The following is a 24,193-nucleotide window of genomic DNA, read 5'->3' as shown; positions in this document are numbered from 1 at the left end:
TAATCCTAACCAAGCCTGTGCCTCCAGTCCGTCTGGGTGGCGTCCCATCATTCGTGGGCCTTCTGGGGACTTTGTTGTGGTGTGTGTGTTGTTGGGGGGCCACAAGTTTGACACACAAACTTGTCTCAGACACTACAATAAACAGGAGTTGGAGAAAAGATCAAAGCAAACATTTTCATGCTTTAAATAAACACCATGATACTTACCTGTGTGTTTTTCCACATTGTGATGCACACATCATGTCGAGTAGACACATCACAAATGTAGGATTAGTTTGGAGAGTCATAACATCGACACTGCAGTGTTGAGCGTGAGCCCCGCCCACTGCAGACCTCCCTATATATTCTCCTCCTGCTCAAAACGGCTCAGTACTCTCCGGCAGTCGAATGGAGCACATCCTGCTGTGGAAACAAATAGAGAAGCCGTAAGTCTCGGGGATTAGAAGTGCCCCACCTACTAGGGAATTAGAAGTGTCCCAGTAGGCATAGACTTTGCAGTGAAAAAGATGATTACGTCCTGCAATCAGTGCAAAGCCAGCCTGAAGAGGTCAAGAGACCGAAACGCGTCGCTGGATGGCAGGGCCAGTCATGCCCGTCACTAATTAGGCTGTATGTGTCTGACGCAGCGCGCACATCTTTCGGGGTCTTCGGGGGGTTCCGGGGTTGGTGTGGGCGTCGCCCGGGCGGGCTGCAGACGGACTGTGCATTCCCCTTCCCCCAATCCTAACCCTAACCATAATCCTAACCAAGCCTGTGCCTCCAGTCCGTCTGGGTGGCGTCCCATCATTCGTGGGCCTTCTGGGGACTTTGTTGTGGTGTGTGTGTTGTTGGGGGGCCACAAGTTTGACACACAAACTTGTCTCAGACACTACAATAAACAGGAGTTGGAGAAAAGATCAAAGCAAACATTTTCATGCTTTAAATAAACACCATGATACTTACCTGTGTGTTTTTCCACATTGTGATGCACACATCATGTCGAGTAGACACATCACAAATGTAGGATTAGTTTGGAGAGTCATAACATCGACACTGCAGTGTTGAGCGTGAGCCCCGCCCACTGCAGACCTCCCTATATATTCTCCTCCTGCTCAAAACGGCTCAGTACTCTCCGGCAGTCGAATGGAGCACATCCTGCTGTGGAAACAAATAGAGAAGCCGTAAGTCTCGGGGATTAGAAGTGCCCCACCTACTAGGGAATTAGAAGTGTCCCAGTAGGCATAGACTTTGCAGTGAAAAAGATGATTACGTCCTGCAATCAGTGCAAAGCCAGCCTGAAGAGGTCAAGAGACCGAAACGCGTCGCTGGATGGCAGGGCCAGTCATGCCCGTCACTAATTAGGCTGTATGTGTCTGACGCAGCGCGCACATCTTTCGGGGTCTTTGGGGGGTTCCGGGGTTGGTGTGGGCGTCGCCCGGGCGGGCTGCAGACGGACTGTGCATTCCCCTTCCCCCAATCCTAACCCTAACCATAATCCTAACCAAGCCTGTGCCTCCAGTCCGTCTGGGTGGCGTCCCATCATTCGTGGGCCTTCTGGGGACTTTGTTGTGGTGTGTGTGTTGTTGGGGGGCCACAAGTTTGACACACAAACTTGTCTCAGACACTACAATAAACAGGAGTTGGAGAAAAGATCAAAGCAAACATTTTCATGCTTTAAATAAACACCATGATACTTACCTGTGTGTTTTTCCACATTGTGATGCACACATCATGTCGAGTAGACACATCACAAATGTAGGATTAGTTTGGAGAGTCATAACATCGACACTGCAGTGTTGAGCGTGAGCCCCGCCCACTGCAGACCTCCCTATATATTCTCCTCCTGCTCAAAACGGCTCAGTACTCTCCGGCAGTCGAATGGAGCACATCCTGCTGTGGAAACAAATAGAGAAGCCGTAAGTCTCGGGGATTAGAAGTGCCCCACCTACTAGGGAATTAGAAGTGTCCCAGTAGGCATAGACTTTGCAGTGAAAAAGATGATTACGTCCTGCAATCAGTGCAAAGCCAGCCTGAAGAGGTCAAGAGACCGAAACGCGTCGCTGGATGGCAGGGCCAGTCATGCCCGTCACTAATTAGGCTGTATGTGTCTGACGCAGCGCGCACATCTTTCGGGGTCTTCGGGGGGTTCCGGGGTTGGTGTGGGCGTCGCCCGGGCGGGCTGCAGACGGACTGTGCATTCCCCTTCCCCCAATCCTAACCCTAACCATAATCCTAACCAAGCCTGTGCCTCCAGTCCGTCTGGGTGGCGTCCCATCATTCGTGGGCCTTCTGGGGACTTTGTTGTGGTGTGTGTGTTGTTGGGGGGCCACAAGTTTGACACACAAACTTGTCTCAGACACTACAATAAACAGGAGTTGGAGAAAAGATCAAAGCAAACATTTTCATGCTTTAAATAAACACCATGATACTTACCTGTGTGTTTTTCCACATTGTGATGCACACATCATGTCGAGTAGACACATCACAAATGTAGGATTAGTTTGGAGAGTCATAACATCGACACTGCAGTGTTGAGCGTGAGCCCCGCCCACTGCAGACCTCCCTATATATTCTCCTCCTGCTCAAAACGGCTCAGTACTCTCCGGCAGTCGAATGGAGCACATCCTGCTGTGGAAACAAATAGAGAAGCCGTAAGTCTCGGGGATTAGAAGTGCCCCACCTACTAGGGAATTAGAAGTGTCCCAGTAGGCATAGACTTTGCAGTGAAAAAGATGATTACGTCCTGCAATCAGTGCAAAGCCAGCCTGAAGAGGTCAAGAGACCGAAACGCGTCGCTGGATGGCAGGGCCAGTCATGCCCGTCACTAATTAGGCTGTATGTGTCTGACGCAGCGCGCACATCTTTCGGGGTCTTCGGGGGGTTCCGGGGTTGGTGTGGGCGTCGCCCGGGCGGGCTGCAGACGGACTGTGCATTCCCCTTCCCCCAATCCTAACCCTAACCATAATCCTAACCAAGCCTGTGCCTCCAGTCCGTCTGGGTGGCGTCCCATCATTCGTGGGCCTTCTGGGGACTTTGTTGTGGTGTGTGTGTTGTTGGGGGGCCACAAGTTTGACACACAAACTTGTCTCAGACACTACAATAAACAGGAGTTGGAGAAAAGATCAAAGCAAACATTTTCATGCTTTAAATAAACACCATGATACTTACCTGTGTGTTTTTCCACATTGTGATGCACACATCATGTCGAGTAGACACATCACAAATGTAGGATTAGTTTGGAGAGTCATAACATCGACACTGCAGTGTTGAGCGTGAGCCCCGCCCACTGCAGACCTCCCTATATATTCTCCTCCTGCTCAAAACGGCTCAGTACTCTCCGGCAGTCGAATGGAGCACATCCTGCTGTGGAAACAAATAGAGAAGCCGTAAGTCTCGGGGATTAGAAGTGCCCCACCTACTAGGGAATTAGAAGTGTCCCAGTAGGCATAGACTTTGCAGTGAAAAAGATGATTACGTCCTGCAATCAGTGCAAAGCCAGCCTGAAGAGGTCAAGAGACCGAAACGCGTCGCTGGATGGCAGGGCCAGTCATGCCCGTCACTAATTAGGCTGTATGTGTCTGACGCAGCGCGCACATCTTTCGGGGTCTTCGGGGGGTTCCGGGGTTGGTGTGGGCGTCGCCCGGGCGGGCTGCAGACGGACTGTGCATTCCCCTTCCCCCAATCCTAACCCTAACCATAATCCTAACCAAGCCTGTGCCTCCAGTCCGTCTGGGTGGCGTCCCATCATTCGTGGGCCTTCTGGGGACTTTGTTGTGGTGTGTGTGTTGTTGGGGGGCCACAAGTTTGACACACAAACTTGTCTCAGACACTACAATAAACAGGAGTTGGAGAAAAGATCAAAGCAAACATTTTCATGCTTTAAATAAACACCATGATACTTACCTGTGTGTTTTTCCACATTGTGATGCACACATCATGTCGAGTAGACACATCACAAATGTAGGATTAGTTTGGAGAGTCATAACATCGACACTGCAGTGTTGAGCGTGAGCCCCGCCCACTGCAGACCTCCCTATATATTCTCCTCCTGCTCAAAACGGCTCAGTACTCTCCGGCAGTCGAATGGAGCACATCCTGCTGTGGAAACAAATAGAGAAGCCGTAAGTCTCGGGGATTAGAAGTGCCCCACCTACTAGGGAATTAGAAGTGTCCCAGTAGGCATAGACTTTGCAGTGAAAAAGATGATTACGTCCTGCAATCAGTGCAAAGCCAGCCTGAAGAGGTCAAGAGACCGAAACGCGTCGCTGGATGGCAGGGCCAGTCATGCCCGTCACTAATTAGGCTGTATGTGTCTGACGCAGCGCGCACATCTTTCGGGGTCTTCGGGGGGTTCCGGGGTTGGTGTGGGCGTCGCCCGGGCGGGCTGCAGACGGACTGTGCATTCCCCTTCCCCCAATCCTAACCCTAACCATAATCCTAACCCTAACCCTAACCCTAACCCTAACCCTAACCCTAACCCAACCCCAACCACAAACCTAACCCTTACCCCAACCCTAATCCTAACCCCAAACCTAACCCGCCAGTGCCTCCAGTCCGTCTTTGGGTGGCGTTCTGCCGGTCGTGGGGCTTCCTGGGGACTCTGTTTGCGAGGGACGTGAGTGCAAGTGGCACCATGTCAGTGTGGTGAGGAGCTCAAACACATTACAGGAGTTGAGGCACAAAAGAACAACCATATTTACATTGTCTTGCGTGGTTGGGCTGAGGGGTCCGTTGTGACACTGCAGGGGAACCGAAGCTCCACCCCCTGTAGAGCTCTCATAAATAAGTCCTCCTCCTACTCCACCGGCTCATTCGCTCTCCAGCTGTCGATGAGGGGACATCCAGCTGTGAAGACAAGTAAGAAGCCGTGTGTCAGAGAACAGCCAACCTGATGAGGTCTGAGGGACCGAAACGCGTCGTTGGACAGCCACAAACATTTGGCCGTGTTTGCCACCACACTGCACACCCAGGAGTTTGGCGTTGTACGCCTTCGGGGTTCTCGGGGGGTTCTGCGACTGGTGTGGGCGTCGCCCGGGCGGGCTGCAGACGGACCGAGCACACCCTTACCCCAACCCTAATCCTAACCCCAAACCTAACCCGCCAGTGCCTCCAGTCCGTCTTTGGGTGGCGTTCTGCCGGTCGTGGGGCTTCCTGGGGACTCTGTTTGCGAGGGACGTGAGTGCAAGTGGCACCATGTCAGTGTGGTGAGGAGCTCAAACACATTACAGGAGTTGAGGCACAAAAGAACAACCATATTTACATTGTCTTGCGTGGTTGGGCTGAGGGGTCCGTTGTGACACTGCAGGGGAACCGAAGCTCCACCCCCTGTAGAGCTCTCATAAATAAGTCCTCCTCCTACTCCACCGGCTCATTCGCTCTCCAGCTGTCGATGAGGGGACATCCAGCTGTGAAGACAAGTAAGAAGCCGTGTGTCAGAGAACAGCCAACCTGATGAGGTCTGAGGGACCGAAACGCGTCGTTGGACAGCCACAAACATTTGGCCGTGTTTGCCACCACACTGCACACCCAGGAGTTTGGCGTTGTACGCCTTCGGGGTTCTCGGGGGGTTCTGCGACTGGTGTGGGCGTCGCCCGGGCGGGCTGCAGACGGACCGAGCACACCCTTACCCCAACCCTAATCCTAACCCCAAACCTAACCCGCCAGTGCCTCCAGTCCGTCTTTGGGTGGCGTTCTGCCGGTCGTGGGGCTTCCTGGGGACTCTGTTTGCGAGGGACGTGAGTGCAAGTGGCACCATGTCAGTGTGGTGAGGAGCTCAAACACATTACAGGAGTTGAGGCACAAAAGAACAACCATATTTACATTGTCTTGCGTGGTTGGGCTGAGGGGTCCGTTGTGACACTGCAGGGGAACCGAAGCTCCACCCCCTGTAGAGCTCTCATAAATAAGTCCTCCTCCTACTCCACCGGCTCATTCGCTCTCCAGCTGTCGATGAGGGGACATCCAGCTGTGAAGACAAGTAAGAAGCCGTGTGTCAGAGAACAGCCAACCTGATGAGGTCTGAGGGACCGAAACGCGTCGTTGGACAGCCACAAACATTTGGCCGTGTTTGCCACCACACTGCACACCCAGGAGTTTGGCGTTGTACGCCTTCGGGGTTCTCGGGGGGTTCTGCGACTGGTGTGGGCGTCGCCCGGGCGGGCTGCAGACGGACCGAGCACACCCTTACCCCAACCCTAATCCTAACCCCAAACCTAACCCTAACCCTAACCCTAACCCTAACCCTGGATATTATCCGCATGTGTTTGTCACTTCATTTAAAGCTGGATATTATCCGCATGTGTTTGTCACTTCATTTAAAGCCCCGATTCGATTTCTTCCAGGGTCCTTGGGGTGGCCATCGTTCGGCTTGGCGTCGCCTGGACAGGTTGTGATGGAGCGAGCACACCCTCCTCTTCTCTCTTTTCTTTTTTTCACACTCTCTCTCTCTCTATCCCTCTCCCTCTCCTCTCCTAAACCTAACCTTTACTCTCTCCTCTCCTAAACCTAACCTTTACTCTCTCTCTCATCTCACTCTCTCTCTCTCTCTCTCACTCACTCTCTCTCTCTCTCTCTCTCTCTCTCTCTCTCTCTCTATCTCACTCTCTCTCTCTCCTAACCCTAACCCCAACCCCAACCACAAACCTAACCCTAACCCTAACCCTAAACCCTAACCCTAACCCTAACCCTAACCCTAACCCTAACCCTAACCCTAACCCTAACCCTAACCCTAACCCCTCGTGGACACTCCTCCTCCACGCACGCCGGTTCCCGAAGCGGGTCCAAGCTGGTCCCAATTTTTTTCGGGAATCCGGAAGGGGCCTAGAGCGGTCGCTTCGGCCTCTCAGCCGACAGAGGATACAGACACGACACAATTAGCCACACCTATCAGTCCGCGCAGGGGCCCCACTAGACACATCAGTACCACGCGCAAGTTGGTTGATTGGCACCTGTCTGTGGATAGGAAGGTCCTGGTGATTGGTGACTCCAATATTAGTCGTCTTCCACCTGTCCGTCTCCAGGACCTTCAGATGGACAGCTATCCAGGTGCCAACTTCCGCCACGCAGAGGCCATCCTAGAAAAAACAAAGATTAGTGTCGAAGTGGAAATGGTGGTGTTATCGTTCGGCCTCAATAACAAGGAACAAAACCCGAAGGCCACCACCTTTAAACAAATCCAAAGGGCCCTAAAGGTGGCCAAAACGGTGTTCCCGAACGCCGACATTTCCATCCCCATCATTAACTTCTCAGAAGCCCTGCCCCAGGAACATAAAGATAACCTCCACAAAATTAATACTTATATTCAAAAAAACTATAATTTCATTCCGGCACTCACCAGTGAGAAGTTTGCTACGGGGAGGGACAACCTTCACTGGACCGAGGAAACGGCCAAAAACATGCTGAAGCACTGGCTTCACCATTTAAACATGGCATCCCCAAAAACCCGACCTGTCGGGGGGGTGACACAAGCACAAACAACACCACCACAAACACAAACAAAAACATTGTAAATTTGGCAAAACATTTCACACTTACCTCCTCACAGCGCTCCCTCCTCAATAAAGGCCTCACGTTCGTCCCATCCACCAACCTTAGTCCTGAGTGGCACCACCAAATGAAGTTTGACTTACAAGAATACCACAGGGGTGTCAAACTCGCGGTGTTCTATGAAAAGCAAGGGTCCCTCGGTCCGCGACCTTTCACCGCCCGGTCCGAGTGGGAGCCCTCACCCGGTCTGCTACCTCCAGAGGTCCACACACTGGTCCTAGCGGACGAGCATCCATCGCTCCTATCGGGTTGCGCCCTCGCCATTACGCCCAACCTCACGCGTGACGAAACTGAGGCCCTTCAGAGTCTGAAAAATAACAATAACATTGTTATCAAACCGGCAGACAAAGGAAGCGCTGTGGTCATCTTTGACAGGTCTCAGTATGTCTGGGAGGGCACCAGACAACTGAACGACACCACCTACTACTCCCCGTTGGCCGCACCCATTTATCTTGACACAATCCCTATGGTGGAAAAAATCATTAAAAATTTATTAAATAAAAGATTCATCAATCATAAACAGTTTACTTACCTCCTGGGCGAATCGGATCCCCGTCCTCGTAGGTTTTATTTACTCCCCAAAATCCACAAGGAACCCCACAAATGGAGCCAGCCCCATGTCATACCCCCGGGCAGGCCCATAGTTTCCGACTGTGGGAGCGAAACCTACAGGACGGCAGAATTTATTGATTTTTATTTAACGCCACTTTCCATCAAACACAATAGTTATTTGAAAGACACATATGATTTTATAGAAAAAATTAAAAATCTGATCATTCCCCAAGAGGCCATTCTGTTCACAATTGATATAGACAGTTTATACACAAACATAGACATTGAACAGGGCATCCAAGCCGTAAAAAATATATTTGGCAAATATCGAGACATTAGCAGGCCGGACAAAGAACTCCTGCAGCTGCTCGACATAAATTTAAGGAGGAACGACTTCGAATTTAATGGGAAGTTCTTCCTCCAGATTAAAGGGACAGCCATGGGGAAGAAATTTGCCCCGGCATACGCCAATATTTTTATGGCGGAATGGGAGACCTCCGCCCTCGCAGCGTGCCCGATCAAGCCCCTGCATTACTTACGGTACCTCGATGATATCTGGGGGGTATGGGCCCACTCCGTAGAGGAGTTTGAGGTGTTCCGCCACACCCTCAATACTCACAACCCCAGTATCACTATCAAGTCCACCACCAGCCCCATGTCGGTGGATTTCTTGGACACCACCACATACAAAGGTCCAGACTTCCCCTCCACTCACAATCTGGACATAAAGGTTTATTTCAAACAGACTGACACCCACGCCCTCCTCCACAAGACCAGTTTCCACCCCCGACATACCTACGCGGGACTGGTCAAGTCCCAGCTGCTAAGATTCCACCGGATCTGCACCAGGCGGGAGGACTTCGTCACGGCCACGGGAGCCCTGTTCACGGCCCTGAGGAAGAGGGGATATTCGAGATCCTTCCTCAGGAGACAGTTCAGGTGCTTCTTGGACCCCAAGAAGCCTCCCCCTGGTGAGTCCATGATCCCCCTGATCACGACCTTCTCACCTGCGGCGGTACAGGTAGCTAGAAGAGTCAAACAAAACTTTAAAGACTTTGTGGATAATAGTGGCAGGCTCCAAAAACATTATTTGGTGTCAGCATACCGTAAGAATCCCAACCTGTGCGATCTGCTGGTCAGGGCTCGGGTCCCCTCCACGAGAGATCCTCCCCCGACTCGGAGCAGCGTCCCCTTCAGACACATCCCGTGGCTACTTAACCGCCACAACGGGAGGGTCTTCCGGCCCCTATGCAGGGGGGACGCACGCACAAAAAACTGCGTTTACGTCATCCGATGCCAGCGTTGCCACGCCCTGTATGTTGGGGAGACGGGAAACACCATCGCCACCCGTTTCCACCAACATAGACACAACATTACTCGACAGAAGAACACCACCACCCACCTGGTGCAACACTTCCTCCGGCACGGGTGGGCTTCTGTCCGGGTTTGTGTCATCCAGCACGACTCCAAATGGAGTGCAGGCCAACGGCGACACGCCGAACGCCTGTGGATGACCAAATTGGGCACTAGACATCCGGGGGGCCTCAATGAGGCGTGAGTGCGAGCCCGCTGGGCCATAGACGGACCGTGCACACCCCTCTTATATTCTTTTTTACACTCTTTTATCGCCCTTCCCCCACCCCTTACCCTAACCCTAACCACTCTCCTTTTTCACTCCTAAAACCTACCCATCTCTCTTTTCTTTACACCTAACACCTACCCATCTCTCCTTCTCTTTATACCTAACCCTAACTCCTAACTCTAACCCTAACCCCAACCCCAACCCCAACCCTAACCCGCCTGTGCCTCTGGTCCACACACGGCTCGCGCTCCGCCCATTGGGGACCCTCCTGGTTCCACCTCTCATCCGCACCAATATATACAACATTGCGGATAATAACACTTACCTTACTACTCACCTGGGTATCCGGACGTCTCTGGCGGAAGGGATGCCTCGGAGGTCCTGGTCTTCCCACGAGTACCTGTAAAAAAACAACAACAAAATCAAAGAAAGAACATATGATAACAACATCAAAAATACTTACCTTTATTGTCATGTCTCTCACCTGGGGTAAACGGACGTTGTCCTTTACTCCAACGACTGCAAAAAGACACAGAAACAATACTAAAATACTTACCTTGGTTACAGGGTCATGGACCTAGCTACACGGACGTACCCGGCGCAGGGAGTGCTCCGGATGTCCGTGTACTCCAACGACCTGAAAAAATACCAAAAAAATACAAAAATACTTAAAATCTCCCAAAAAAAATCAAAAAACCTAACAAAAACACAAAAAAATACTAAAAAACCTTTAAAAATTTCTCCAAAAAAATACTTTGGACTTGTTTGAACTCCGTTTGGAGTCACAATTACCGTTTTCCTCGGCTCAGTTTTATTGTGCTATTAATAGTGAATTTTCCTTATTTTTATCTTATTATTTCCTATTTTTGCCTATTTAATTTTATTTTATTTTATTTTATTTATTTATTCACTATTAATAATAATATAAAATACCATTTACATGGTCAATGCTGTCACTGGGTGCCAATTATTGCTGCATGGATGATTTTAGCTGAGCAGTTTGCATCGCTTAAAACTTTTCTGTTTATTTTTCGCCAGCTACGACTCCACCTTACTCTCAGCAGCCAATCAGCCTCAGTCTACAGCCAACCACCGAACGAGCAACATCGCTCTCATTGCACACTAGCCGACTTTTTCATTTCATATTCCATTTAGCAAGTCTCAGCCTGAAGAAGGCACATTCGTGCCGAAACGTTGCATTTATAAGACTTGCCATACATTATTTTTCACCTTTTTACTATCTTTCCTCTACCCTCCCTCTCTCTTTTTGTTTGTGGCCGTGCGGAACTTTTCCCACGAGGCGAAAAGTCCGCCGACAATTCGCTCTTTTACGTTCAGTTTTTACACCTTAATTATTTAATTTAATTTATTCCACTCCTTACCTTGGAGTCTTTTATCGTGCTGCATAGCACCGCCCTTAGTTGTTTATTTTCTTTATATTCTTTTTTCTTCGAAGAAGCTGGTCTTCTTCTTCTGTGGTTTTTTTCGAAAGACATCCGGTTTGCGCTGACGTGACGTCACTGACACGCGCCGGAGTCTTTCTATTTTATTTCTTTTCTATCAATTTATTTTTTCTTTCTACCTACCTACCTTCATTCCTATTATATTTTTATACACAAAATCCATTTTACATTAAATATCACTTTCGGTTGTCGTAAAATGGCGGCGTGGAACGACGAGGAATGGGTCCTCGTCCGTCCTCGCGGACGCAAACAGCGATCGCGGCGCGAGATCACCCCGCCCCCTCGTCCTCAACCTCAATACGGCCGCTATGATGACGAAGATTATCATTTTGCGGACCGTCGTCAACAACCGCCTCGCAGGAGCTACGCGGAGGTGCTGCGTGGCTATCCTGCAGAGGAGGAGGACGAGCGGACGCGCCTCCGCAGCGACACGCGTCGCTACGACAACCGATCGCGTGAGAGACGTGACGTACGTGGTCGGGACTACCCCACACGCGACGCACGTCGCCGGGACTACCCTACACGCGACGCACGTCGCCGCGATTACCCCACACGCAACACACGCCGCCATGTTTACTCCACAAACAACACACGTCGCCAGGGCAACGCCTCTCGCGACAGGAGTAACAGCGGCCGGCGTGGCAAGCGTTATGGTGCCCCACGGTGGGAAAATCAACACAACACATTCCAAAAAAATAAAAACAATTTTGTCAGAGGATACAAACCTCAATATTTCCAACATCCTGCACATAATAGACCCCAAAAAAACAGGGTTAATTTCCGACCTGCACACTATGAGCCTCCCAATCCCAGGAGGACTTTTAGAGCAGACAAACCTGGATTTGGACGGGGTCAACGCCCGAATATAAACAGGAATGTAAACACAACACGTCCCACCAGGGAAATTCATCCTGACAATCAGGATAGTGATTTTAGCATCAAAGCTAAAATCATCTATAACATCATTAAAATAATACACCACCAAAATAATGTGGATAGAGATATCCAACCAAAAACTATTACTAATATGGAACTCACCTTGACGACCGGAATCAGGCCAGCGGTCACCAACCCTGATACAGAAGCCCTAATAAAAGACAATGCACACAATTGGGCACAAAAAACTGTACAAATACTAAGAGAACATTATAAAAAAGCGCTGCAGACGGAAATCAACAAATTGGGTGCTTTTATTGGGCAAAATTGGAAGGAACCATTCCAGGTGGCCTCAGCTTGGACCAGGACACACCTGGGACGCAGGTTGACCACCGAGACACTGCGGCTGGCTGAGGGTCTGGTGATCTCCATCTGTGTGGACGTTCGTGGCGTGGACGAGGGGGGTAGTCCGTCACGATCCCAGCAGACGGGGTCACCAGTCCGCTTGGATCCTTCCAGCACCCGAGTGGTGATGGAGGTAGTGCAGCCGCCGCTGCCGCTGCCGCTGCCGCTGCCCCTGCCGGTTCCAACCCTGCACGCTCCTGTGCGAGCCACGGCGTCCACCATGACCGACCCTGTGGTCGGGGACTGGTCCCCTGTGGTGGAGCCGGTTCCGGGTCCTAGGGGACCGGTCACCCCGGTCCCCTTCCCGGTTTTGTCGCCTTCTTCTCTGGCTGCGGCACCATCCAGGCCCCAGAGAATGACACGACCCCAGGAGCCATGCAGCAGTCCTCCCGACAACTCCATTGTCGAGGCTCCCCTGGTCCCGCCACCCAGGCCGCATCCGCAGGTCGAGACCGAAGTCAGGGTCCCTCCTGCGGTCTCGGACGCGCCACCGCCACCTGGGGAACAAAATACATCAGTTGTAGTCCATGTGGCGGACAATGCACAGGTGACGTCTGGCCAACCAGACACTTCCAACTACTTACCTGAGCAGCCGGCGTCATCCCCTGAGGGGCCTCCAGGGTGGTCCCAGCTGCCCCCTGACACGCCCCCCAGTTGGTCTCAACTAGGTTCTGGCCTACCGGGACCATCCTCGCCGACTTCCTCCCTCCTGGACGCGCCCCTCCCGGACGCGCCTCTTCCGGACGTGCCCCTCGTGGACACTCCTCCTCCACGCACGCCGGTTCCCGAAGCGGGTCCAAGCTGGTCCCAATTTTTTTCGGGAATCCGGAAGGGGCCTAGAGCGGTCGCTTCGGCCTCTCAGCCGACAGAGGATACAGACACGACACAATTAGCCACACCTATCAGTCCGCGCAGGGGCCCCACTAGACACATCAGTACCACGCGCAAGTTGGTTGATTGGCACCTGTCTGTGGATAAGAAGGTCCTGGTGATTGGTGACTCCAATATTAGTCGTCTTCCACCTGTCCGTCTCCAGGACCTTCAGATGGACAGCTATCCAGGTGCCAACTTCCGCCACGCAGAGGCCATCCTAGAAAAAACAAAGATTAGTGTCGAAGTGGAAATGGTGGTGTTATCGTTCGGCCTCAATAACAAGGAACAAAACCCGAAGGCCACCACCTTTAAACAAATCCAAAGGGCCCTAAAGGTGGCCAAAACGGTGTTCCCGAACGCCGACATTTCCATCCCCATCATTAACTTCTCAGAAGCCCTGCCCCAGGAACATAAAGATAACCTCCACAAAATTAATACTTATATTCAAAAAAACTATAATTTCATTCCGGCACTCACCAGTGAGAAGTTTGCTACGGGGAGGGACAACCTTCACTGGACCGAGGAAACGGCCAAAAACATGCTGAAGCACTGGCTTCACCATTTAAACATGGCATCCCCAAAAACCCGACCTGTCGGGGGGGTGACACAAGCACAAACAACACCACCACAAACACAAACAAAAACATTGTAAATTTGGCAAAACATTTCACACTTACCTCCTCACAGCGCTCCCTCCTCAATAAAGGCCTCACGTTCGTCCCATCCACCAACCTTAGTCCTGAGTGGCACCACCAAATGAAGTTTGACTTACAAGAATACCACAGGGGTGTCAAACTCGCGGTGTTCTATGAAAAGCAAGGGTCCCTCGGTCCGCGACCTTTCACCGCCCGGTCCGAGTGGGAGCCCTCACCCGGTCTGCTACCTCCAGAGGTCCACACACTGGTCCTAGCGGACGAGCATCCATCGCTCCTATCGGGTTGCGCCCTCGCCATTACGCCCAACCTCACGCGTGACGAAACTGAGGCCCTTCAGAGTCTGAAAAATAACAATAACATTGTTATCAAACCGGCAGACAAAGGAAGCGCTGTGGTCATCTTTGACAGGTCTCAGTATGTCTGGGAGGGCACCAGACAACTGAACGACACCACCTACTACTCCCCGTTGGCCGCACCCATTTATCTTGACACAATCCCTATGGTGGAAAAAATCATTAAAAATTTATTAAATAAAAGATTCATCAATCATAAACAGTTTACTTACCTCCTGGGCGAATCGGATCCCCGTCCTCGTAGGTTTTATTTACTCCCCAAAATCCACAAGGAACCCCACAAATGGAGCCAGCCCCATGTCATACCCCCGGGCAGGCCCATAGTTTCCGACTGTGGGAGCGAAACCTACAGGACGGCAGAATTTATTGATTTTTATTTAACGCCACTTTCCATCAAACACAATAGTTATTTGAAAGACACATATGATTTTATAGAAAAAATTAAAAATCTGATCATTCCCCAAGAGGCCATTCTGTTCACAATTGATATAGACAGTTTATACACAAACATAGACATTGAACAGGGCATCCAAGCCGTAAAAAATATATTTGGCAAATATCGAGACATTAGCAGGCCGGACAAAGAACTCCTGCAGCTGCTCGACATAAATTTAAGGAGGAACGACTTCGAATTTAATGGGAAGTTCTTCCTCCAGATTAAAGGGACAGCCATGGGGAAGAAATTTGCCCCGGCATACGCCAATATTTTTATGGCGGAATGGGAGACCTCCGCCCTCGCAGCGTGCCCGATCAAGCCCCTGCATTACTTACGGTACCTCGATGATATCTGGGGGGTATGGGCCCACTCCGTAGAGGAGTTTGAGGTGTTCCGCCACACCCTCAATACTCACAACCCCAGTATCACTATCAAGTCCACCACCAGCCCCATGTCGGTGGATTTCTTGGACACCACCACATACAAAGGTCCAGACTTCCCCTCCACTCACAATCTGGACATAAAGGTTTATTTCAAACAGACTGACACCCACGCCCTCCTCCACAAGACCAGTTTCCACCCCCGACATACCTACGCGGGACTGGTCAAGTCCCAGCTGCTAAGATTCCACCGGATCTGCACCAGGCGGGAGGACTTCGTCACGGCCACGGGAGCCCTGTTCACGGCCCTGAGGAAGAGGGGATATTCGAGATCCTTCCTCAGGAGACAGTTCAGGTGCTTCTTGGACCCCAAGAAGCCTCCCCCTGGTGAGTCCATGATCCCCCTGATCACGACCTTCTCACCTGCGGCGGTACAGGTAGCTAGAAGAGTCAAACAAAACTTTAAAGACTTTGTGGATAATAGTGGCAGGCTCCAAAAACATTATTTGGTGTCAGCATACCGTAAGAATCCCAACCTGTGCGATCTGCTGGTCAGGGCTCGGGTCCCCTCCACGAGAGATCCTCCCCCGACTCGGAGCAGCGTCCCCTTCAGACACATCCCGTGGCTACTTAACCGCCACAACGGGAGGGTCTTCCGGCCCCTATGCAGGGGGGACGCACGCACAAAAAACTGCGTTTACGTCATCCGATGCCAGCGTTGCCACGCCCTGTATGTTGGGGAGACGGGAAACACCATCGCCACCCGTTTCCACCAACATAGACACAACATTACTCGACAGAAGAACACCACCACCCACCTGGTGCAACACTTCCTCCGGCACGGGTGGGCTTCTGTCCGGGTTTGTGTCATCCAGCACGACTCCAAATGGAGTGCAGGCCAACGGCGACACGCCGAACGCCTGTGGATGACCAAATTGGGCACTAGACATCCGGGGGGCCTCAATGAGGCGTGAGTGCGAGCCCGCTGGGCCATAGACGGACCGTGCACACCCCTCTTATATTCTTTTTTACACTCTTTTATCGCCCTTCCCCCACCCCTTACCCTAACCCTAACCACTCTCCTTTTTCACTCCTAAAACCTACCCATCTCTCTTTTCTTTACACCTAACACCTACCCATCTCTCCTTCTCTTTATACCTAACCCTAACTCCTAACTCTAACCCTAACCCCAACCCCAACCCCAACCCTAACCCTAACCCTAACCCTATTTTCAGGAAATAATATTGTATATCATTATTTTTCAATCGCGCCATTTCACTTCACGAGTCAAGCCTGATGAAGGTAATACACCGAAACGTTGCTATCGACTCGTACATGTAAATAGAAATTTTGTATATTGTTACTGACTGTTTGTTTACACGTCACTCCAGCTGGCCTGGTTGCGACGCGACGAGTCATTACGACAAGTCGCCGTTTTCATTTTGTAAATAAATCGTCTATTTTTCACTATACAATTTTTCTTATTCACCCGGTTTCATATCAGCGTTGTTTGGTACATATTTTGGCTGAAAAAGCACTTATTTCTTACCGTACACGCCGAGATCCAAACCGGAAGTACTCCCTCTGACCTCCACGTAGCCCCGCCCACGGGCACGCTGATTCTTCTTTTTCACTAAAATAAGTGAATTAAAGACAATATATTTTTTCTCAGAGAGGATATAGCACCATTCTCTGCTATTTTTGTTATCATTTTTACCAGCGACATAATTTTTATAATTAGAAATGTCCGACTGGTATCAAGAGGGCTGGATTCCAGCCAGGTCGGGGCGGAAGCGCAAAGCCCGGCGACAACAACCGCGCCAAGAATGGCCAATCCGGGAAGAAGAACGTCCCTACCGTCATCCAGATGAGCAAGGTCCTCGGCGTTTCCAACCACCACCTCAAAGATCCTATGCTGAAGTGGCAAGGGGACGCCAAAACACTCATTTGGAGAGTCATCACCGCCCCCACTCATGGACACGCCGCCATTTTGGCCACGAAGAAGGCAGATATGTGCAGCAGGAGCCGCGCCACAGCGCCACTCGATGGAAAAATCGGAACACTGCACCCCCAATTCACAACACTAGGAACATTAGGCAGCAAAGATTCAATCCCCTGCCGCCTTTAATGCCTCAATATGCACCACAAAATTATCCCCGCAATCCTCCCCGTCCCAGAAAAAAACGCAAGCAGCGTAGGGACCCTCCCAGGAGGAATACGGCCCCTAATAATGTTCATAATCACAATAATAATTATAATAATTACAATACAGATATTGAGAGCAATGTAAAAGCAAAATGTTTTTACAATATTATCAAAATTACACACCATCAAAACATTGTTTCCAAAAAAGACCCCCCACAGTCCATCAGTAAAATGCAACAAACACTGGCCACCATGATTAGACCGGCGGTTACAAACCCTGATACTGATGAACTCATTAAAGACAATGCACAAATGTGGGCAGAAGAAACAATTTTTATTCTGAGACACCACTACAGAGAGGCCTTAAAAATTGAATTGGACAAAATTACCAAATTTGGTGGTGAGGACTGGAGACCCGCTTTTCAGATGGCCTCAACATGGACCAGAAGACATCTGGGACGCAGACTCATGGGGGACACCCTTCGACTGGCCGAGGCTCAAATCCTCGCAGCCTTCGCTGACCTCCTTGTCAACACTGAGGTGACACGCCCGACCCAGGCCCTACCCCGCCCCCCCACCACCACCTTGGTGTCGGTTGGCACCATTACCGACAGCACCGGCCCGAATTGGTCTCCATACGTGGAACGAGAGGCGGACCCTCCAGCACACATGACCTCCTTCCTCCCGCATTCCACACCTCCTCCTGCAGTTCTGAAACCACCCTTGGAACAGAGGAGGACACGACGCCTCCGTCCTCGCAGCAGATCAGCAGACGACACCACCAACGAGAGGCCGCCTACACCACCCTCTCCTGCACGTCGTGTAACACCTCCTCCGAGTCCACCTGCAACAGAGGATCCTGTTATCCCAACACACGCAAAGGACATCACACAGGAGACCCGCACACAGACCCAGGACAACATCCAACCACCACGGGAGTCCACGCCCCCCGGGACGCTTCTTATCGACCTGGACAACGAGGTACTGGATTTTGTGGGACTCACCCCTGTGATGTCATCGGCTAATCCCAACACGCCCCACAACTGGTCCATATCCTCATCGAACCCGGACACGCCCCCTGACTGGTCCCAGCTCTTCAGAGGTCTTCAAAAGAAGACCGCACAGTCACCACAGGCACCCACCCCTGTCCGGCCCCCATTCACCGACCACCAGGACTCACCTCAGCAGGAACAGGCACCTGAGGGACGTCCTCCAACACGCCCCTCCCCCCTTCCTAGCACGCCCCTTCCCACCCCGACGACGCGGGAGGGACCCTCGACCCCAACGACCCCACACAGCCCGACCACTTCAGACAGCGCCGAGGAGGTGCAGGTTGTTATGGGTGCCCCCCCTCATAAACCCACCAGACACCCCAACACATCGCGCAAGATGTCAGATTGGAAGTTGTCGACTAACAGGAGGATCCTGATTGTCGGCGACTCCAACCTGGCACATATACCACCTTTCCACCGCAACGACCTGCAGATCGACAGTTACCCGGGGGCCAACTTCCGGCACGCGGAGGCCCTCCTGGCCAGGGCCAGAGTTGCTCTCCAGGTTGAAGTGCTGGTGTTAGCTTTTGGGCTCAACAACCGTGAGCAAAAAGTTAAGGAGACAACCATTAAACAGCTCCAAGGTGCACTCAGGGCGGCCAGGAACACATTCCCAACTGCCCGGGTGGTAATTCCCCTGTTGAACTATTCAGCTGATCTGCCTTTGGAGGAGAAAAACAATCTCCAGCAGCTGAATAACTTCATCAGGAGCAATTATGCTCACATCCCGGCCCTAGACAGCCGGGAGTTTGAGACCCAAGCAGACCACATCCATTGGACGCCAGGTACTGCTAAGCTCATGTTACAACATTGGCTTCGGGATTTAAACTCCACAGCCCCACAATCCCGAGCACTCGGGGGGGTAGTAAGAGCGTGGTAAATTTGGCCCACAACTTCACGCCGACCCCCTCACAAATTTCCCTACTCAATAAAGGCCTCAATTTTATTCCTTCCATTAATCTCAGTAGTGACTGGCATCATCAACTCCAGTCGGACCTCCAGCACTACCATAGACGTGTCAAACTGGCGGTGTATTATGAGAAACAGGATACTCTCAAACCCACACCGTTTGCAGCCCGCTCCAGCTGGGAGCCCTCACCTGGACTGTTGCCTCCGGAGTTCCAGGCAATGGTCCGGTCTGACGGGCTCCTAATGCCCGGCTCGGGCTGCACACCTGCGGTCGCCCCCAATTTGACACGGGAAGAAATTGAGGCCCTTTATAGTCTTAAGATTAATAAACATATTGTGATCAAACCAGCAGACAAGGGGAGTGCTGTTGTCATCCTTGACAGATCACAATATATTTGGGAGGGTTCTCGACAGCTGGGGGACACTACCTATTATCTACCACTGTCGGAACCTATTTATCCCCAAACTATCCCCTTGGTGGAGAAGATTGTCGACAATCTTCTTCTCAAGAAATTTATAAATTCCAAACAAAAAAAGTACCTCCTAGGGGAGCCGGATCCGCGACCTCGCAGGTTCTATATGCTCCCCAAAATACATAAGGAGCCAGACAAATGGAGCAAGCCCCACGAGATCCCTCCGGGCCGCCCCATTGTCTCGGACTGCGGTAGCGAGACGTACAGAACGGCAGAGTTCATCGACTACTATTTAACACCACTCTCCGTTCTCCACGACAGCTACCTCAGAGATACTTACGACTTTCTCGACAAAGTCAGGAGTGTGCACATTCCCCCAGATGCAATCCTATTTACCATCGACATTGACAGCCTATATACAAACATCGACATCGATGAGGGTATTCGGGCTGTCAAAAATGTCTTCTACAGGTACCGGGACGTCAGCAGGCCTGAAAAGGAGCTTCTACAGCTCCTGGATATTAATTTGAGGAGAAACGATTTTGAGTTCGATGGTCGTTTCTACCTCCAAATTAAGGGCACTGCTATGGGCAAGAAATTTGCTCCGGCGTATGCCAACATATTTATGGCAGAGTGGGAGACTGCTGCCTTAGCCGTCTGCCCAAAACGTCCTCTCCACTATTTGCGGTACCTTGATGACATCTGGGGCGTCTGGACACACTCCCGTGAGGAGTTTGACGTGTTCTTGAACACGCTCAACACTCACAACAAAAACATCACCATCAAGTCGACCACGAGTAGCACATCCGTCGACTTTTTGGACACCACAACATTCAAGGGTCCTGACTTTGCAAATAGTCACAACTTGGACACCAGGGTGTTCTTCAAGGAGACCGACACCCATGCGCTCCTTTTTAAAAGCAGCTTCCACCCCAAGCACACGTTTGCTGGGTTGGTGAAATCACAACTGTTGAGGTTTCATCGGATTTGCACCAGGCGGGAGGACTTCCTGGCGGCCTCGAAGACCCTCTTTTCTGCTCTGAAGAGGAGGGGCTACTCCAGGTCCTTCCTCAGACGACAGTTTAGGGTCTTCTTGGACCCGGGGAGACCTCCCCCTGGGACAACCATGATCCCCTTCATCACCACCTACTCTCCCTCGGCCGTACAAGTCGCCAGGAATGTCAAGGACAACTTCCGGACTTTTTTGGAGAGTAGTGGGAGGCTGCTTGAGCACTACGTGGTGCCGGCCTACCGTAAGAACCCCAACTTGAATGATATGTTGGTCAGGGCCAGGGTCAGCTCGCTGAGAGACCCGCCCTCCACTCGGAGGGATACCCTTGTCCGCCACACACCATGGTTGGTGAACCCCCAAAACCGCAAGGTTTTCCAGCCGTTGTGTCGTGGCGGCCGACACACCAAAAACTGTGTCTACGTCATCCGATGTCAACGATGTGGCGATATGTACGTAGGCGAGACGGGCAATACCGTAGCTAGGAGATTCGCCCAACACAAGTACAACATCGTTAGACAGAAAAACACCAACACTCACCTGGTTCAGCACTTTGTCCGGCACGGCTGGTCCTCCGTCCGGGTGACTGTCATCGAAACGAATCCTAAGTGGAGCCTCGCTCAACGCCAGAGGGCGGAGCTCCTCTGGATCACCAGGTTGGGCACCAGGTATCCGGGAGGCCTAAACGAGAGTTGAGCGTGAGTCCGTTGGACTGTTGATGGCCAGTGCATTTCCCATTTTACTTCCCCTCTTTATTTTTTTCTACCCCCACCCCCTCCTCCCCCTAACCCTAACCATCTTCTCCTTCCACTCCTAAAACCTACCCACCACCCTAATTCTTTTCTACCCCCACCCCCTCCTCCCCCTAACCCTAACCATCTTCTCCTTCCACTCCTAAAACCTACCCACCACCCTAATTCTTTTTCTACTCCTTAAACCTACCCACTACCCTAATCCTAATCCTAACCCCAACCCCAACCCCAACCCTAACCCCAACCCTACCCATAATCCTATCCAGCGAGTGCCTCCAGTCCTCTCACGGCTCTCGCTCTCCCTCGCGTGACCTTCTGGACCTGACATCGGTTGACACAGAAGTAAGTCAAATATCCACACAACACTTGGATAATACTCACCTCAGGATGTGCAAGACACATATCTACACACACATCCAAATCACAGCACATCAGCATGACAGCACTCACCTGGGGATGTGTAGGACATATTTCACACACACATCCCAATTATAACACCACACAACATCAATACCTACCTTAGAATGTGTTAGATACACATCTACACACATATCCATATCATAACACATTTGAAATACAACATTCACCTGAGGAAGTGTAAAACACATTATATTTACACACACATCCTCATTATAACATTACACATTACCAATACTTACCTCAGGATGTGTCAGATGCATATCTACACACACATCCAAATCACAATACATCACAACTACAATACTCACCTCTGGATGTGTAAGACACTTATCTTCACATACATCCAAATCATAATATTACTCATGGTCAACACTTACCTGAGTATGTGCAAAAGTACATTTATACACACACATCCAAATGACAAACATCACACATATGTGAGACACCAGGGACAATCTCCTCCCTCCTCTCTTGCTGCTGACGTCATTGGATCATTTTCTCTTCACCTGACACCTGTCAGAAGTGAAAACACATTATATATATACACACACATCCCAATCATAACATCACACATCACCAATACTTACCTCAGGATGTGTTAGACGCACATCTACACACACATCCCAATTACAATACATCACCATTACAATACTCACTTGGGGATGTGTGAGACGTGTATCTTTACCTACATCCAAATCATAACATTACACATGGTCAACACTTACCTCAGGATGTGTATAAGTACACTTATACACACACATCCGAATGACAACCATCACACCAATGTGAGACACCAGGGACAATCTCCTCCCTCCTCTCTTGCTGCTGATGTCATTGGATTATTTTCTCTTCACCTGACACCTGTCAGAAGTGAAAACACATTATATATATACACACACATCCTAATTATAACATCACACATCACCAATACTTACCTCAGGATGTGTTAGACGCACATCTACACACACATCCCAATTACAATACATCACCACTACAATACTCACCTTGGGATGTGTGAGACGTGTATCTTTACATACATCCCAATCATAACATTACACATGGTCAATACTTACCTGAGGATGTATAGGAGTACGCTTCTACACACATTCCAAATTACAAACATCACACAAACGGGAGACACCTGGGACTATCTCCTCCCTCCTCTCTCGCTGCTGTGGATATATGAAATTATTTCTTCTTCACCTGACACCTGTGGACACAGAAATAATTCAAACATTAATACAACACATTCACAATACTTACCTGCATAGGATGTCATACAAAAAATATACACACACATTCCAGCTTCTACTCATCTCACAGAGGGGGGGCCATTAGAAGCACAATTCTCTCCTCCTTGGGTACTGTAGAAGCCCCTGATAACAACTCGAGGCTTCTCAGTATCACTATGCATCCCCTATACGGGTAGATTATTATTGTGTCATAATGTGTTATAATGCACTCTACTATATTGCACTGTGTTATTTTGTATTATATTATCATTATATTGTGCTGTACGGGGTTATCTCCCCCTGGACTTAACACCTTGCACACAGCTATATTCCTCACAAAATAACACATGACAATACTTACCTGGAGATGGTATTAGACACACACCTATATATAGATACATATTCCAATCATTATTCATAACTGCATATTACATCTGCATTCTAATATGCTACATTATAATATATATATATACGACATGACATTATATGACCGCATGTCGTTATTATATTATATATTGTTTTTTTTATATATTGTTCTATATTGTGTCATACCATAACACATATATATAGTATATAATATGTATCACATTGCATCATAACATATACCTCCGATGACGATGTTCATCCTATTACATATTTATGGTGTCATATCACATTATTATATCCTACTGTATGTTATATTATACACTTTTTAGGACAATCTTTATCCTATTTTCAATGTATTGTTTCCATACATGTTTGTTCCATAGCAGCTTGGGACTTTCTTGGGTCACTCCGTCCATATTGTTCTGCACCTTTATTTTGGTAAATAGTTCTATTTTGAAGGCCAAATATTGTGCATTGCGGGGACCCCACCCACTATATTTGAATGTTTGTTGCTATTGGCATATTTTCAGGAAATAATATTGTATATCATTATTTTTCAATCGCGCCATTTCACTTCACGAGTCAAGCCTGATGAAGGTAATACACCGAAACGTTGCTATCGACTCGTACATGTAAATAGAAATTTTGTATATTGTTACTGACTGTTTGTTTACACGTCACTCCAGCTGGCCTGGTTGCGACGCGACGAGTCATTCCGACAAGTCGCCGTTTTCATTTTGTAAATAAATCGTCTATTTTTCACTATACAATTTTTCTTATTCACCCGGTTTCATAT

General features: G+C 49.9%; 1 protein-coding gene across 1 annotated transcript; it reads right to left on the bottom strand.

The window, feature by feature from the left end:
- Positions 1 to 12,251: 12,251 nt before the first annotated feature.
- LOC133547898 (putative per-hexamer repeat protein 5) lies at positions 12,252 to 16,175 on the bottom strand. Its single transcript, XM_061893384.1, has 2 exons — positions 12,986 to 16,175; positions 12,252 to 12,898 (listed from the first exon to the last, which is right to left on the bottom strand). Exon 2 carries the CDS (start codon positions 12,801 to 12,803, stop codon positions 12,267 to 12,269), a length of 537 nt encoding a protein of 178 aa, XP_061749368.1. The 5' UTR covers positions 12,804 to 12,898; positions 12,986 to 16,175; the 3' UTR covers positions 12,252 to 12,266.
- Between the last annotated feature and the right edge of the window lie 8,018 nt (positions 16,176 to 24,193).

This window comes from Nerophis ophidion, unplaced genomic scaffold, assembly GCF_033978795.1.
Source record: "Nerophis ophidion isolate RoL-2023_Sa unplaced genomic scaffold, RoL_Noph_v1.0 HiC_scaffold_256, whole genome shotgun sequence".
NCBI classification, from domain to species: Eukaryota; Metazoa; Chordata; class Actinopteri; order Syngnathiformes; family Syngnathidae; genus Nerophis; species Nerophis ophidion.
The sequence above is the reverse complement of the archived record's forward strand: the minus strand, read 5'-3'. Positions and strand labels throughout refer to the sequence as shown.

What these genes read in the sequence shown, in the direction of transcription:
- LOC133547898 (XM_061893384.1), bottom strand. Translation starts at nt 12,803, where the DNA reads ATGGAGTTGTCGGGAGGACTGCTGCATGGCTCCTGGGGTCGTGTCATT.